Genomic DNA, 18441 nt, shown 5'->3' with positions numbered 1-18441 from the left:
GACTCTTCACATTGAATAATCCGCGAAGCGGATTATGTAAAATGTGAAGAGTCAAAAATTAGTTTTATGGTTCAATAAAATCAAAATAAATTATTGCCATTCATTATAAATAAATTTCTATAAAAAATAAGGCTCAAAGAACATTTTATATTATTTATATTAACAATAACAACGTACACACATGTTGGCGTATGAATACACAACGTCAGAGTGGGCGTGTCGCCATCAAAATTAACAACATTGAAAATAAAACTAATAATTTTAACCAATCAGAAGACAGTAAATACACCAAATTTATTTATTACCCTATAATATCTATCGACAGAGTTATCGGTCCTGAACAAGACTGATATAGTTGGGTATGTTCTTCGTAGACAGAAAAAATATTATAGTCATTCCTTAAATAAAATATCACCGGTTTATGCATTAAAAATTTAAATGGCCATTTAAAAAATACATTTCAGTTTACACTTGTCATACACAATAACGTATAAAATATAGATGTAAAAATGTAACTTATAAAGTGCACACACGTTTGTATAGTTTCATTCATAAAAAATAAATGAGCATTTTTCTTATAATTTTCCGTTAAAAATAGCTTTTCTGCTATTGAAGTAGAGAATGTGTATTGCATCTCAAATTCCCTGAAAACAGATATTGTCTGATCAGGATATTTGTTACTCTGAGATTCAGCTTCATTTCCCAGAGTATGTACACCTTGCATGTATAAGGAAGATATTCCGCACATTGCACATGAAATAAGAATTAACGATATCCACTTAAAACAAGTACTGTTTCTCACTTTACCCGAAATGGCGGATTTAACCCAAAACAAGTTGTACATAATAAGAAACACGAATATGAAAATCATTCCCCAAAGACTCACGGGTAATATTAGTTTGACAAATACATAATAATATAAATGGACATTTTTCGTCATCAACACAGGTGAGTCATATAATGCTCGACATTGGAAACATATCAGAGAATTGGATTGACTAAACGTTGAATTAATCCGAAGAGATGAAAATTTATGAATATTCATTGCACACATAAACAGGAACGTCAGACCACATATCACTAAAGTTTTACGGGTAGTTAATTGTAAATAGAGTCGTTTATGGTAAATTGACACAGTCATCATTATGGAGATGCAAGCACAAACCTGTAACGAGGCCAGACTCAACATTTCCCGTATTTCCAATATGACTAGAAACACTAAGCAATGTCGTTGTATCTGCCATGATAATACATACACTTCAGTATAATACCCGTCCGTAGAATCCTTGAATGTGAAAAACATAGGAATTGCATTCAAACTCACTGCCCCAAGTCCATTAACTAAACATAATACTTGAACCAAACCTTTCCATGGCGAATTCGGAACTCGGAACAATAAAACCGTATTGAGTATAAATCCTGATAGTGATAAAATTCCTTTTGCAACTGATATTAGATGGATATAATTCGAATAGCTTTTAAACATAAAGAAATCTCCATCCAAATTACTTGGATTTGCCATCCTATTAACAAATTACAAGAATGTCATTCAGTCGTGCATGTACAACATGTACATCATGGAGCATTGACAAGACGTGTTACGGGTGAATTCATACAAATAAAAACAAGAAAATCGACTTATTCACATAACAGTGTAGTTGTTCAACGATATGTGTATACATTTAAATATCGATTGGATGTTTAAACTTCGACTTCTGCAAACATATGAAAATTAAAACCGTTATATTATTCTTTAAACAAATACAGATATGAAATACAACGATTGAATGCACTGTTGCTCAAATACTACACGGGGTACAACATCCGTAAACTTGGTCGTTTATTCAGGATGTTGTGCGTTCTGAAGCGTTACAGAACGGGTACAATACCTTCTACGGGTATGAATAATTTAACATACACAGTTTTAAAATATTCTCGCATATATACAGTGGCGGATCCAGAACTTTTCATAAAGGGGGGAAGGGGGGCTGACTGACATAAGAGGGACCCGCTTCAGTGATTTCCTATATAATCAACCAAATGTTTCCCATAAAGGGGGGGGGGGGGGGCTCAAGGGCCCCCTGCATCCGCCTATGATATATATATATATATATATGTTCCGGACCATATGAGTATTTGAACAATAGTCAGTTGAACAACATAAACTAGGAGTTTCTCAAAAATGATTTTGACTTATTTAATCATATTGAAACCATTGTTATATGGTTATTTAAATAAAGAGAATACTAAGTTGTAAGTAAAAAAATAGTGAAATAAATTTTAAATGGCCATTTATCAATTTTTCCATACCAATCGCAATCTGTCGACTTTGGAAAATTACTTCAAGTAATAGCTAAATGAACTGTTAATGCTCATTCTCATGTTCTTTGGTCATGCATTGAACTCTCTTTTTTTTTAATTTCTTTTGGTGTTAAAAAAAAAATTGTTTTAAATGAATCATAATTTCTTTAAGATTTCTAAATGATTTAAGTTAATTTGTTCATTTGTTCTTGATACTATATTTACGATCTATAACTGACAGTAAGAATACATCAGTTTCAAGAAAATAATGTAAGGCCTCTGAAATTTTCAGTTATCTTGTAAAATTAGCAAAGAGAGAGTCAAATAATCGTAACACACAATCACAAATCCTTTCTTTTTTGCACAGAACATCTATGATGTTCTATCTACATTGTATAATGTGTACTTTTGGCATTGCAAAGGTAAAAAAACAAACAAAAAAACACCTGACGCCAAATGATACACGCTCTCGGAGATTTTAGAAAGAGTTTTCTATTATGAACTAAACATTTAACAGTCATATTATACACTGAACAGTGCACAGTCATATCATGCACTAGCATTGCCTTATCCATTAATATGTATCGACCAATCAGGTGTCCTCATTTGCAGTGTAATGACAAAGAGGACAGAGCTTAACGTGATGTTAAAAGTATAAAATCCCCAAGATAATCATTGAAGATATTGAACTTGTATTTTCTGGTGAGAGGTATGTGCAAAACTACTGACACATGTAACTGATATACAAAAACCGTTGTAAACAACTTATCTATATAATCATTTTGCTTTAATCATTGTATCAAACATCAAAATCATGATGTATTTTATATATTAAATTGGATAATTCAGCCCAGATAATTGGCACATTCAATGGGTTTTAATAAACGTGTACAGTCTTGTCTCATTGTGTGTTGCATAACTTCATTCAATTTGAAATGACAATTCTTATATAAATGAACCATTGTTTGTGAACATGAATGATATAATTAGTTCAAACGATTTCTTTGAACATTTTTGTATCTGTTTATTTTTCTCGTTATGGCAAATTTTTAAATAGGTACCAACAAGCTAGTAAGAAAAAAAAAAACCACGCATACACACGTACAAAAACTACCATGGCACACCGTCACGGCTTTACTCAATTTTCAGCATCAAAACCAATATTTCTAAGTAATTTCATCTTAGAAAAAAATAGCAAGAACACAAGTTAAAAGTTTAAATTTTGAACCAACTTCCTAATAGACAAATTATGATGTAAGTAACTGTTTGCTCAAGTTAAAAAAAATTTGTCAACTGAAAACGAAATAAAATTTCTTGATTTTTAACTTAATATGCCCTAATTTAAATCAATATATTAACCTATAAAATACAAAAGTAGACATATAACTAGTAAAAAGCATAATATTTTGTGTTATTTCAGTTATAAAAAACAAAAACACATATTTCCCATAATCCTCCAGGAATGGCTTCCCTGATATTGTAGTAGAGAATGAGTATTGAACATTAGTTCTATAATCCACAAAAACAGAAAGTGTCCGATCTGGATAAATGTCACTCGGAAATGTTTGGTTATTTCCTAGAACACGTAGTCCTTGCATGAGAAGTGAAGGCAGTTCGCATATTGAATATATTATCAAAACTAATAATATCAACTTCTGTGAGTAGTAACAGTTTTCTTTTCTTCCACTGATAGCCACATCTTCCTTCCAAGACAGTTTTTTTGAAATCATAATTACTGATAAAACTATCAGGACCCAAAGACTCATGGGTAATAACAGATCCATAAGAACATGGTAATGCGATATTACATATTTAGTCATTACAATCGGAGAATCATATCGCGATTGACACAAAATACATTTCACAGAATTAAAATCGTAGTAGATAGTTGTCATGCGAAGAGATGAGAATTTATGGCACTTAATAAAACACATCATTAGGAAAGAAAATCCAGCTAATAAAACAAACTTTATACCGGTTATATGAAATCGGTACCGCACATGGTAAATAGAAAATAAAGCATAATTGATGCCAAGTATCGACGCCAATAGAAGTGAAATTAAATGAAATATACCTTGTACTTCAGAAATATATATAAATGTTTTGCAAGGATTATTTAAAATTCTGGAAAATAGATAAAATTCTGTAAAATAGCCATCTGTTGATTCCTTGAAGTTCGAAAATGTCAGTAGTCCATTTGCACAAGCTGCACCTAGTCCATTAACAATACATAATATTTGAATCAAAACTTTCCACTGAAAATGCTGCACTCGGAACAATAAAACGCATAAAATAATATTTAGTATTAGTCCTGCATTAGATAAAATCGTTTTTCCGAAAGAAATATAGTACAGTGATTCCGAAAAGTTGTTAAACATAAAAAGTGCATCTTCGATGTAACTCAAATTGCCCCTCATTGTTTCACCAACGGTGTCCAATGTCCCTTGTCAACAATATCATTGTGGGTTTTTTTTTACCTAAGAAATTTTAATAAAAATTAATATTCAACCTGGAATCCTTTTACAGATACATCTATCTAATTCTATAGTTTGATTTGCATGACTGACTATTAAAATCATGACTTAAATGAACTTTAAATATTTAGATAAAGTTGATTTAAAGTTGAGACATGTAATATATTTGTTTACATTTTTGATAATAAGCTATATTACTTAATACAAATAAAAGAATGTGTTGTTGAAATTCAATGAGACCTCATTAGGCTTTCTTGCGTGCATAATCTCCAAATCTATTGGTCAATATTATCTAAATTAACATAAATTATGAAATGTAAGTTGGCTGTAATGAAGAGAATAGAAATTTATAACAATCAAGGTAGCATTTTTTTTTTTACTTGCACGTGTTGTTGGTCTGTTCATGTAACTTGAGTTTTCATATGATTCTTCCATGGTCTGTTATAAACTGTGCGTCTGGACAGTTCAGAAGGCAGTAATTCTTCATATATTTTTTTATATATCATTGTTATCAAAGTCTATATAAACTATAGGTTTACATTTGAATTACATCAATTATACATTCAATACATACATAAACACACACTCGTCACAGAAAAGTAGAAGGTGTTGTAGTAATACACAAACATTATTTTAACATTTCAGTTCTAAGCTTAACAGATCTAAATATAAAATTTACCTACAAAAAAATATAATTAGAAAATTTTTGGAAAAGAATGCAACTAAGCATCAAGTTCTTGTTATAGACAATATCATACAAACGTTGCTTTATGACAGCAAAATATACATCAGGCAAGTCTGAAATAAGACGTGGGCGCTGCGGTGATTTATAACATGTATACTTTTATATGATTTAAATTTAGAAATTCTTTATTCTTTTTAATTTCCTCAGCCGAAGTTGACCATAGATGATTTTTTGTTATTATTTTCATGTCCTTTCGGTCATACAGCTCTCCATGGTTCTCAGTCTGTACTTGTACCTCATTAGCCCAGTAATCAGCACTTCTGTGCTTACATGCATTATCATTGATCATATTGTCTTATTTTTTACTATAATTTACAAAACTGAGTTGATCGAAATATTTAGGCCGTTTCTTACACAGGGATAGATTACATTTATACCTAAGTTTTGACCCTCAATACTACAGACATGTATTTAACTTCGTAAATTATTTTGTCTTTTAACAATTTTGACTTGAGCGTCACTGGTGAGTCAAAAAACGTGCGTATGGTATACACACAAGTTTCCAGCTGTATATTCTCATAGCTGAAATTACAAATTTTTGGTTTGTCATTTCTTTATTTTTATTCTTTGGGTTTATTATTTTTTATTCTTTATCATGATTTGTTGTCAATTAGTCTCTATATTTTTATTATCATGATTTTTTGCACAAAATATACTCCCAAATTTTCTCAGTTCTTTAGTCTTAGTTTTTCACTTATTTTTCTCATTTTCTTATTTTATTTGGTTTATTTTTCTGTAGATTCGACCCATCGTTCTCTATTCTATAAACCCCAAACAGACCCTCATATATACAACAGAAGAGGAAATTGTTAACCATTATTAATATACATATGTACATATGCTCACATACATAGCACAATATATTAAATCTGCTGGATTTAGTCATGTTCCTGTGCACTTATATGAATTCAAGATGGGCGTAAAGGTGTGTGCGTGTGTGCAGGGGTAAAAAAAAAAGGGGGGGACGGGTATCTGCACGGAAGTACGCGAAATGAAAATTGCGGCAAAACACGTTGCACGAAAAAAACACTTTACCACCCTCATTGAACGATGAATTAAATTGCGCTCAAGAAACAGTCTATCAATTGTCACCACACCTTTTTTATTTTTTTATTTATTAAATTCTACTTTTCAGGCATAATCTATATTGACTTAATATCTATAGAAGAGGTCAATTGTAATGGCCGCATACAAAATGTCTTGTTTTGCATGTCATACAACTTTACTGTAAACAAAGGATAATCTCCCCTTGTTGACTTGATCGGAGTATTTATTTCCTCTGCAAAGCTATCACCACTAAAACGTGACTGTTGTGGTCACTGCTTCATTGATTAGTGTCACAAGTAAGTTATGCTTTTTTTAAATTTCTATTCAAAGAGCATCGCACTTAAAAACTGTATTAAATCAAATACGACTAGTGATAATGTTCGAAAAATATGGAAAGCAAAAATGAAAGAAACAGTGCTCTAAAACACAATGAACGTATTCAATATTTTGTAAGAGTCTAATTAACCACATATAAAATTGACATTAAAACAACATTTGTTTAACAAGAAGACATATTCAAGTGTCCTTCCACAGATAATTCAATTATTAGAGACTCAGTATTAATGTTATTAACATTATTATAAAACAAGTAATAGCTTCTCGAAAAAAGCTAGCCGTCTTTTAGCTGGTGAAAGTGGAAAGTGTTCTCGCTTTGTAGATTACTTTTATTCAGAATAGCCTTGCATATAAATCAACAATTTTTACCACACGCGTTATGGTTATGAAGCACTATATCGTTTAATGTTGTGTGTGAAATAAGGAGGCTTGTTTAGGGGGGTATCAATATCCCATATCCCATTAAGTTTTTATCCCAATATCCCGTATCCCTATAATGTTTACCCCTAATATCCCAATAAATATTTATTACAAATATCCCATATCCCTAAAACTATTTTGAAATATCCCAAAAAATCATTATAAATTCCTTCCCAAGTCCATTTTTTTCCTCATCATCACAACTTTAACAATTTTGACTGATAAATGATCAAATTATATTATTTTTTTCAAAATACTAACATTTGATTAATTGTTGAACTAGAATATAAAGGGAAAACAAACTGTGGTAAAGGAAATTTACAGTGCATACTTCCAGTGTTAAATAAGAATATATTTGTCCAAAAGATGAAGTGTTCCATCTTAGAGAAATATCTTTTTATGTGATCTTAAACGATAAATTTAGTGTAAGGGGTCTAATTTCAGACATTTTTTTTAATTGTTCAAACCGTGATGCATATGATTGTAAAATTTCATTTTGATAGCATTCTTCTTTCATTGATAAGAAACTTCATCCTACACGTTAACCTATGTTGGAAAGAACAGAAGGACTCAACCCTGTCTCTTGTCCGAGATTGCTCTGACACCCAACGGCTGTTTTGACAGACAAGCTGAGATTGTGGGACGTCAGAACACGTCCATATCAAAAAGTGGATATTTAGCATGCAAGTTCAATAACTCAAAATTTAACACAAGAAAGCTTTCTGCTAATACACCTACATTAAACTTAACTGTTGCAATATTTTTACAGCAGGCAAAATTTGCACAGCCCTGTTTTGCAAAGACATAACCCAACATTTGACTCTGTGATCTTGAACTTTATGAATTTCATAGATCACAATATTTTTGTTACTTTTTTTTTAATTTCCTTCCTCAAAACACCAGTAAGAAAAGAAAAATATATCAATTTACATTGATTATTTAGTAATTATTCGTTATTAACATAGTTTAAGCTTTTAAAAAGCTATTTAAGAGATAATTTCAAATTCAAACAAGGCATCCATTTTATACGGCGAAATATCTACTTTTTGATATGGGACGTGCTCTGACGTCCTTCGGCCCCAGCTTGTCTGGCAAAACAGCCGTTGCACATCAGAGCAATCTGTAAAACGTGGAGACCTCTGAAGACCACGTAAACAATAAGAGGTAAAACACTAGAAAATATCCTGTAATCATATAAAGCATCAAAACAAATAAAAATATTGACAACAATAAGGCTTAACTCATCAGATGGATACATCTAACAAAAATTTATGATTATTTCAAGAAAATTATCAATGCATATGAGCATAATTTTATAATATAAAAAAAGAAGATGTGGTATGATTACCAATGAGACAACTCTTAACAAGAGACCAAGTGACACAGAAATTAACAAGTATAGACCTTCAATAATGAGCATAGCTCATACCGCATAGTTAGCTATAAAAGGTCCTGAAATGACAAATGTAGAACAATTCAAACGAGAAAACTAACGACCTAATTAATGTATAACTAGAGGATCTTAAGAGCCTGTGTCGCTCACCTTGGTCTATGTGCATATTAAACAAAGGACACAGATGGATTCATGACAAAATTGTGTTTTGGTGATGGTGATGTGTTTGTAGATCTTACTTTACTGAACATTCTTGCTTCTTACAATTATCTCATTATCTTAATTTATAATGAACTTGGCCAAACACAGGAAAATATTTTGTTAAAATTTACAAAATTTACAAAATTATTAAAAATTGACTATAAAGGGAAATAACTCCTTAAGGGATCAACTGACCTTTTTGGTCATGTTGACTTAATTGTGGATCTTACTTTGCTGAACATTATTGCTGTTTACAGTTTATCTCTATCTATAATAATATTCAAGATAAATAGCCAAAAAAACGGTATAATTTCCTTAAAATTGCCAATTCAGGGGCAGCAACCCAACAACCGGTTGTCCGATTCACCTGACAATTTCAGGGCAGATAGATCTTTACCTAATAAACAATTTTACTCCATGTCAGTAGCTCTAAATGCTTTGGTTTCAGAATTATAAGCCAAAATCTACATTTTACCCCTATGTTCTATTTTAAGCCATGGCGGCCTTCTTGGTTGGTTGGCCGGGTCACGCCACACATGTTTTAAACTAGATACCCCAATGAGGATTGTGGCCAAGTTTGGTTTAATTTGGCCCAGTAGTTGCAGAGGAGGAGATTTTTGTAAAAGCTAACAACGGACGACGACGACGGACGACGACGACGACGGACGCAAAGTGATGAGAAAAGCTCACTTGGCACTTTGGGCCAGATGAGCTAAACTAGAGGCTCTCAAGAGCCTGTGTCGCTCACCTGTTACTGTATTTACTGATGTCGGCCATCTTGGTTGGTAGGCGGGGTCATTAGACACTTTTTTTAAATAGACACCCTAGTAATGATTGTGGCCAAGTTTGGTTAAATTTGGCCCATAGTTTTAGAAAAGAATATTTTTGTACAAGTTACAAAAAATGACGAAAAGTTGTTAAAAATTGACTATAAAGGGCAAAAACTCCTTAAGGGGTTAACTGACAATTTTGATCATGTTGACTTATTTGTAGGTCTTCCTTTGCTGGACATTATTGCCGTTTACAGTTTATCTCTATCTATAATAGTATTCAAGATAATAACCAAAAACTTCAAAATTTCCTTAAAATAACCAATTCAGGGGCAGCAACCCAACAACAGGTTGTCCGATTCGTCTGAAAATTTCAGGGCAGATAGATCTTGACCTGATCAACAATGTAACCCCCATGTCAGATTTGCTCTAAATGCTTTTGTTTCAAAGATATAAGCCAAAATATACATTTTATCCCTGTGTTCTATTTTTAGCCATGGTGGCCATCTTTGTTGGATGGCCAGGTCATCGGACACAATTTTTAAACTAGATACACCAAGGATGATTGTGGCCAAGTTTGGTTAAATATGGCCCAGTAGTTTCAGAGGAGGAGATTTTTGTAAAAGTTTACAGACGACGGACGCCAAGTGATGAGAAAAGCTCACTTTACCTTTCAGGTCAGGTGAGCTAAAAAAATGAACAAAAAACAATATGTAACACAGCATCAAACGACAACCACTGAATTACAGGCTCCTGACTTTGGACAGGCACATACATACAGAATGTGGCGAGGTTAAACATGTTAGCGGGATCCCAACCCTCCCCTTTACCTGGGACAGTGGTGTAACAGTACAACATAAGAACGAACTATACAAATCAGTCAAAAAAGGCTTAACTCATCAGATGGATACACATAGAAATACATCTAACAAAAACACAGAGTGGACGTGACCGAGTACTTGTACATCCCATCAACAAAAAGACACTAAGTACAGATCTGAGAGTACTCGCAGTTACTGACAGCTAGTTCAAAGCCAATAACAACTAATAAAAAAAAGTGATGCATCTGAGACTAAATTATCAATCATTTCACATCCAACATCCAATTGCACTGTAAACAACATCTCCGTAAAAATGAGGATGTGCTATCCCGTTTGAAATAGGTTTTCTACAGGTAGAACCAAACTTCAAAACCAAATCTTTACATCTACGGAAGAATTTAGTAAAGATTTTAAGTGATTTGTGGTAACGAAATCCCTGACTTAATAATTTACCAGTAATACATAGATTATGTTCATTAAAATCCAAAACGTTACAACAGACACGGGCATAACGGAGGAGTTGTGATACACAAACACCGTAAGATAGTGCCAAAGGAACATCACCTTCCAAAATAGGAAAATTAACAATAAGGAACGAAGTATGGAAAGCAAAACAAATACTTTTAAAATTATCACTACATAATAAGCATATAAATATCGAAAATAGATAAATACTTTTTGCTTGGGTGGATTTGGATGACTTTTAAATAAAATGACCATAAACTTAATGAAAATCAACAAAGCAGCTGACTAAAGTAACCTTTAATATTAAACTTTTTTGGGCAATTTTATCAAGTGAGATGTAAATATTTCTGTACTTAACTTTTAAATTCCACTTATTTTTTTTCATGTTAAAAATTCAATGTCCTTATAAATGCATCAATATCCCATATCCCATTTACTTTTAGGACAAATATCCCATATCCCTAAAATTAAAATGGCAAATATCCTGTATCCCAATATACCCTATACAAGCCTCAATAAGGTCCTTACCGTAAGTTTCGTAATAATACTTCAAATCATGGTTGTATTAAAAGGTTTTACATATTTATAAAACAATTTATTCTCTCATCATGAAATATCATAACCATGTTACAGTTTTCGTGTGTTTTTCGTGTATAAAATGTGCGTAACAGTGTGCGACTAGATTGAATGTGAAACAATCATGTGTGTGTATACATACAGGAGATTCGGCTATTTATAGAGAAAAGTTACATGTGTACCGATATGCATGATTGGTGACCATGCAAAATCTACACTAATTGCTAAAATAGAGAATACAAATCCGATACTCTACGGGATTGACAGACATTTTCTAGGTTTTGATTGGTCCAACCAATAGCCAACTTTCGAGTTCGATGCATTTCCGTCAAAAACTCTGGTTTTAGTGAACATCATTTGTGCGTTTAGGGGCATCGTCATTTTCATTCCAATGTTGAGCGAGTGGTTGGAAAACTAGAATTCTATGTTGTACAAATTACACGGCAAAGTTTAAAAAAAATCACTATCAGCACTGCTGTCATTAGGGAATTGTCATTAAGTACCTACAGAACAACCATTATTTCTAGTTTATCCTGCACAATGACGATCACTAAGACGCTTGATGAACGTAAATAGTGCATGGATACAGGCTATCCCCTCTATCTGGTAAATGACGTCATAAAGGCGTGCATAATTGACGAGTTTTTTTCCGGTGAAAGTGGTCTATCAACTCCGAGGATACGTTAATTATGGGTCCGGCTATAATTAGCAACAAGAAGCGACCAGAAGCCACAAGAAGGAACAAATAAGAAGAATAATTCATCGGCAAGAAAACTTAAGCCTAAAAAAACTAAATAAGTATTTGTAATAAATAAATAAAAAAAAAATCATCAACCTTTAGTTTCTAGCATAGTTTTCAGCAGAGAATGAATCATTTTTTTTATGTAGAGTCGGCATTGTTGGTGTATCAAAGTTGAGTTTAGAACCAAATTATAAGATAATCATAGTATAATCTTGATTTATGTTAGACCCAAAAAGGGCAATACATATACGTATACGTGTCACAAATTCTTCTGTCTTTAGGATAAAAGGTTCAAATATTTGCATAATTAAAAAAAAAAAGAAGGTATAAATGAATGCTTTGATTAAAAAGGTTGTCATTTTTTTAAAACAATTTTAATTGCCATTTATAACCGGATTTTCGAAGAAGAAAAAAAAATCGGTTATTGATTGAGGGATGTACGGCGGACGGGCGGGTGGCGGCAGGATGGGCGGGCGGACAACAGTGTCCGTTCATTTACATGAAAACACTTTAATGATATTTTTTTAAATTAAGATATGTTGTTTCCTGTGACTAAATGAAGGTCGAGTTTAATTTTCGCGATTTTCGCTTTTCTTGTTCAGTTATAGCTCTTTCCCCAAAAATATATTTTTAATTCTCTACTTTTTATGGATCCTTAGTATAATCAGGTGTTTTTTCCCTATAAATCTGTTGTATTGATAGTAAATATATTACTTTCTCATCACAATTATTTATGTCGCTAATATTTTTCTTCTTGTCACTTATTAGTGAGACCGTACAATATGCTTTACATAATTTTAAAATCAATACAACTTATTTATAATGTTATATACATTTCATTATATGCATATAAACATAAGATCTCAAAATTAATCAGCAAGTTAGAATCTTATAGGAGTTGTTGCCCATGACAATTATTATGTCAGTTTATTTTCGATCAATGAGTTTGACTGTCCCTCTAGTACATGTATCTTTTTTCCCTCTTTAATAAGTAGAGATAGATTAATAGGAAAGCAAGAATGTTCAGAACAGTCCGACCTACAAAAAGGTCGACATGACCGAACTTGTCAACTGACTCCGGTTAGGAGTTATTGCCCCTGCATTACTTTTATATCATTTTTTTTTGTAGGAGCGAAGATAAAGAGCAACACCACTTTGGAAGTACATGCAGTTCGGACAATGTGACTATGAACAGAGTTTAATTTTATTAATTTTATTAATTTTATTTTTATCAAAAATAATTAATTATGGATGAGAAATCCTATAAATGTCATATATGTGGGTTAGGGTTCAAACAGAGTGGAAATTTATATTCACACAAAAGAACACATACTGGCGAAAAACCTTACAAATGTGATGTCTGTGATAAAGGTTTTAGTCAGCGGAGTAATCTTCAGAGACACGTAAAAACACATAGTGACGACAAGCCTTATACGTGTGATGAATGTGGTAAACAATTTATTCAAAGTGTCCATTTAGAAGTTCATATGAGACTACATTCGGGTGAAAAACCTTATCAATGTGAAGTTTGTAGCAAAGGATTTTGTCGAAATGGCGACTTGACGATACACATGAGAACACACGGTACAGAAAAAGCACGGAGAATCATGTGTGAAATTTGCGGGAAAGAATGCAGTCGAAAAGACGTCCTACAGAAACATATGAGAACACATACGGGTGAAAAACCATTCATGTGTGTAGTATGCGGTAAAGAATTCAATCAGCGTGGAAACTTGAAAGCTCACATGAGTCAACATACCGGTGAGAAACCGTATGCGTGTGCAATATGCGGTAAAAGCTATTATCTGAATTGCATCTTGACAAAACATATGAAAAAACACAGCGACGAAAAACCTTACGAGTGTGACGTATGTGGTAAAGGCTTTAAGGAGAACTGGAATCTACAGAAACATGTTAAAATACATACTGATGAACCGGTAGAAAAACATGTTGAAATACATGCCGAGGAACCAATAGAAACACTGGTTAAAATGCATACTGATGAACCGGTAGAAAAACACATCAGCGAAATGCACATGATTGCTCCTCAGTAGAGTTCAATGTTATAGAGCTTTGATATATTTACCGGGCGTGGACTATTATCCTTCATAATCCCAGAAATCACGTTCAATAAACTCACTCAAGATGAGTGCACCATTTGCACCCAGGGAATATTGTTTAAATCATGTCAAATAACCTCCTTGAATCTACATTAGTAAATTTATGTTTGGAATAATCTAACATGACTGCACACAGGGAAAGATTGTTGACATCGCGTTAAATTCCCTCATGAAATCCACACTTGTAAGTGTATGTTTGGAATAATTTAAGATGACTGCACCATTGGAAAGATTGTTTAAATCATGTTAAATATCCTCATTGAAACACTAGTAAACTTACGTTTGGAATAATCTAACATGACTGCACAGGGAAAGATTGTTTATATCATATTAAACACATAAGTTACCTCATGGAACCAACAATTGTAAACTTATGTTTGAAATATTCTAACATGTCAGTTCAAATTATGTTTTAAACTCCTGGAATCAACACTAGTAAACATTAAAATCACAAAAATACTGAACTCCGAGGAAAATTCAAAACGGAAAGTCATTAATCAAATGGCAAACTCAAAATCTCAAACACATCAAACAAATGGTTAACAACTGTCATATTCCATGTACATTTTTATGTAGAAAATGGTGGATTCAACCTGGTTTTATAGCTAGCTAAACCTCTCACTCGTATGACAGTCGCATTTAATTCTATTATGTTGACAACGATGCGTGAACAAAACAGACATACATAATAGGTAAAAATGTCAAAAATACAGCAGCCAATTCGTATACTACTTGGCCTTCATAACTTAACGTTTTGGTTTTAGCGTCACTTATGAGTCATTTGTGAAGCCGAACCGCGTGACAGACGTCCAAAATTTTAAACCTGGTATCTATGATGAGTTTATCTACATGTATAATAGTTTACAATGCGGTCGCACCGATGGAAGAAGATGCACACTATAAACCGTACAGAGTTTTATCACAACTTTGTTAAACCAATACGGTAAAAAGGTTTTATCCCACATTGTAGATAACAGAAAAGGTTTGTCCGACATCAATTTAGTTTTCAACATGTTTTCAACATGTTTTCAACAGTAGATCCAATTTCCTCTGAATTTATTAAACTCATAGGGTAAAAATCTAAAAGTTCATGATTATTCATGAAATTTGAATATTAAGAATTTGTCAATACTCCTTGATATCTCAACAATAATAACTTTGCATACTCAAAAGTCTTAATAAAGGTAACATTAGTATAACACTATTCAAGAGTGATATATCGATTGAGAGAAAACAAATCCGGGATACAAACTTTAAACCGAGGGAAACTGTTTGATAACAACTGCCATATTTCTGACTTGGAACAGGACAATTTAAGAAAAAAATGTTGCCTGAACCTGATTTTATAGCTAGCCAAACCTCCAGCTGATATGGCAATATTGAACATACATTTAATATGAGGTGACAGGAATACAGTGCATATAAATGGAAGAACACTCAGAACAGAGAATAACATAAAGAAACTTATATAATTGTACATTTCGACATGAAAACCACAGAATAACAACGAACTTTTAAAATCAATTTACTACAGTTCACAAGACATCATACTAAAATTATAAAGTGTGCCTCACATGAATGTATAATATAATTGTGACTTGTTGATTTAAATAATATAAATCAATAGTCAAAGGATTGGAGCAGATGTAACCATGAAAATGTAGGTTTTTTTACTCTCACTATAGGTGTGGTTTTCAAGTGAAAAGAAAATCCTTTATTTAACAAGACTCTAAAATTTAAAAATTAGTATAATTGAATAATCATTTAAGATAATTTGATTTAACTATCTAATTGATGATTTGAGAAATAAATGCGACAGAAGTTACCGCTGTTCGAAATTCAGAAATCGATTAAAAAAAAAAAAACAAATCCGGGAAACTGAGGGAAACACATCAAATATAAGAGGAGAACTACGACACAACAGAAACACAACATTAAAATGTAAATAAATATCAAAGGTACCAGGATTATAATTTTTAAATACGCCAGACATGCATTTCTTCTACATAAGACGCATCATTTAACACACACAGAAACAACTATAATATAACAATCGCCATTTTCCTGACTTGGTACAGGACATTTCAAGAAAACAATGGTGGGTTGAACATGGTTTTGTGGCATTCCAAACCTCCCGCTTTTATGGCAATGTTAAATATAACATTAAAATGACAACATTACATTACCGGACTACAATGCAAATGAATGGGAGAACACATAAGACTGCGAAAAACACGAATAATAGCTAACAAAAGGTACCAAGTTTAAAATATAATACGTCAGACGCGCGCTTCGTCCACACAAGACCAATCGAGAATCGTGTAATGATGTAAAAATCTGTATTTACATATATTTGTTTTGTAGCTGTTTTCATGTCAGTATTTTTTTTTATTTTCAATAAAAACTAGGTAGAGGTTATTCGCCAATTAGGGTTCAGACTGGTCGGAGTATTGTTCCGACCTTTGGTCGAGTATGGTTTATACTGAACAAAACAGTTCGAGAATGGTTTAAGACTGTTTCAGACTTGTCGTGTAATAGTTCAGACTTTTTTCAGTGGCTAAGATAAGGGTTAAGTACAAATCACTTAAGTCGAGTATAGTTAAGACTGTGGTTCAGCAATGTCGAGACCTATACAGACCTATACAGACCAATTCAGTCTGGTCTAGTAAAAATCAGTACATTCGAGTACATATATACAGGCCATTTCAGACTTTTAATATGAGGCAGGCATTACCTGTAAATGGGGACGAAGTCTGTATGAATTATTTTTTTGTAACTTAAATATTTGTTAAAAAAAAAGAAACGGAAATACCGTAACGTTTCCGATTTTGGTTCTGTTGTTAGGGATTTTAGTTGTGACGTTATTTAAATTATGACGTCATATGCAATGTAAACAAAGAAACGCTATCATCAGGTAACGTTTTTTTATATTATAGAATTATTAAAAATGAAATTGGTATTGCGCGTTCCTTCCTATTTTATACTAGACTGATAAATATATATTTTACTCAAAGTTTCATACAAACGAGACCGGAAAAAGGAAGTACATTGTACATTTCTGCGCAGGTCCGGGATTTCAAAACACGACAAAAAAAATTTGAACGATTTTGAGTTCATTAGTACAATGAAAAATTCGGGAAATTTTCCCGTATTTTTTTTTATTGAATTTTCTACTGTTATTGGGGACTCCGTCCCCATATTAGTTTTTCTAGTGCAGTGTATTTTAGACTGGACGCCATCTGATTAACCATCGATACGACATTTGAAAACTTCCAACGGTTATATTACGCGCTTTAGACATAAATATATACATAACGATAGCGAACTCATGCAATTTCAACATTCTATGTATGTTTGATTTCATGTTATATGTTTGTTTAAGAATGATTTTTTTTGTATATCGAATTAGTCAACTTAATGGTTCACATTTGTTTCATTGTCAACTTTTTAATTATTTTCCTTTCAACGGGTGAACATAACTTATACATGAGAAACTAATTTCTAGCTAATGGATTATATCACAAGCCCAGTAGTCAGCACTGTTTGTACTGACATGAATTATCATTGATATTGTTATATTTATAAATTAACTGTTTACAAAATTTTGAATTTTTTGAAATACTAAGGCTTTTCTACCTCAGGCATAGATTACCTTAGCTGTATTTGACAAAACTTTTAGGAATTTTTGGTCCTCAATGCCCTTTATCTTCGTACTTTATTTGGCCTTTTTAACTTTTTTGGATTCGAGCGTCACTGATGAGTCTTTTGTAGACGAAACGCGCGTCTGGCGTATATATAAAATTTAGTCCTGGTATCTATGATGAGTTTATTGAAGGTCACGTGGATACGGATTTAATGAAGAAGCATTATGTTTTTACAAGTGAATAATTCATCAGCAATATTTCTGTGCTTATTTTGGCAATTTGAAAAAAAAAATGGCAGGTCGAAATCGGTCAATAAAAGTTCATGTTTCTGTTATTACTTTTATCATTGATAGAACAAAAAAAAATATGTTGTGTAATTTGTTCAT

The 18441-nt window shown here is 32.4% G+C and overlaps 1 protein-coding gene across 1 annotated transcript; it reads left to right on the top strand.

Moving 5' to 3' along the window:
- The first annotated feature begins 6741 nt into the window (after positions 1-6741).
- Positions 6742-14604, top strand: LOC143044965 (uncharacterized). The gene is made up of 2 exons (XM_076217243.1): positions 6742-6863; positions 13421-14604. Exon 2 carries the CDS (start codon positions 13539-13541, stop codon positions 14343-14345), a length of 807 nt encoding a protein of 268 aa, XP_076073358.1. The 5' UTR covers positions 6742-6863; positions 13421-13538; the 3' UTR covers positions 14346-14604.
- The last annotated feature ends 3837 nt before the right edge of the window (positions 14605-18441 follow it).

This window comes from Mytilus galloprovincialis, chromosome 9 (genome assembly GCF_965363235.1).
Source record: "Mytilus galloprovincialis chromosome 9, xbMytGall1.hap1.1, whole genome shotgun sequence".
In the NCBI taxonomy this organism is placed as follows: Eukaryota; Metazoa; Mollusca; class Bivalvia; order Mytilida; family Mytilidae; genus Mytilus; species Mytilus galloprovincialis.
Note: the sequence above shows the minus strand (reverse complement) of the source record. Positions and strands in the feature narration are given on the sequence as shown.

What these genes read in the sequence shown, in the direction of transcription:
- LOC143044965 (XM_076217243.1), top strand. Translation starts at nt 13,539, where the DNA reads ATGGATGAGAAATCCTATAAATGTCATATATGTGGGTTAGGGTTCAAA.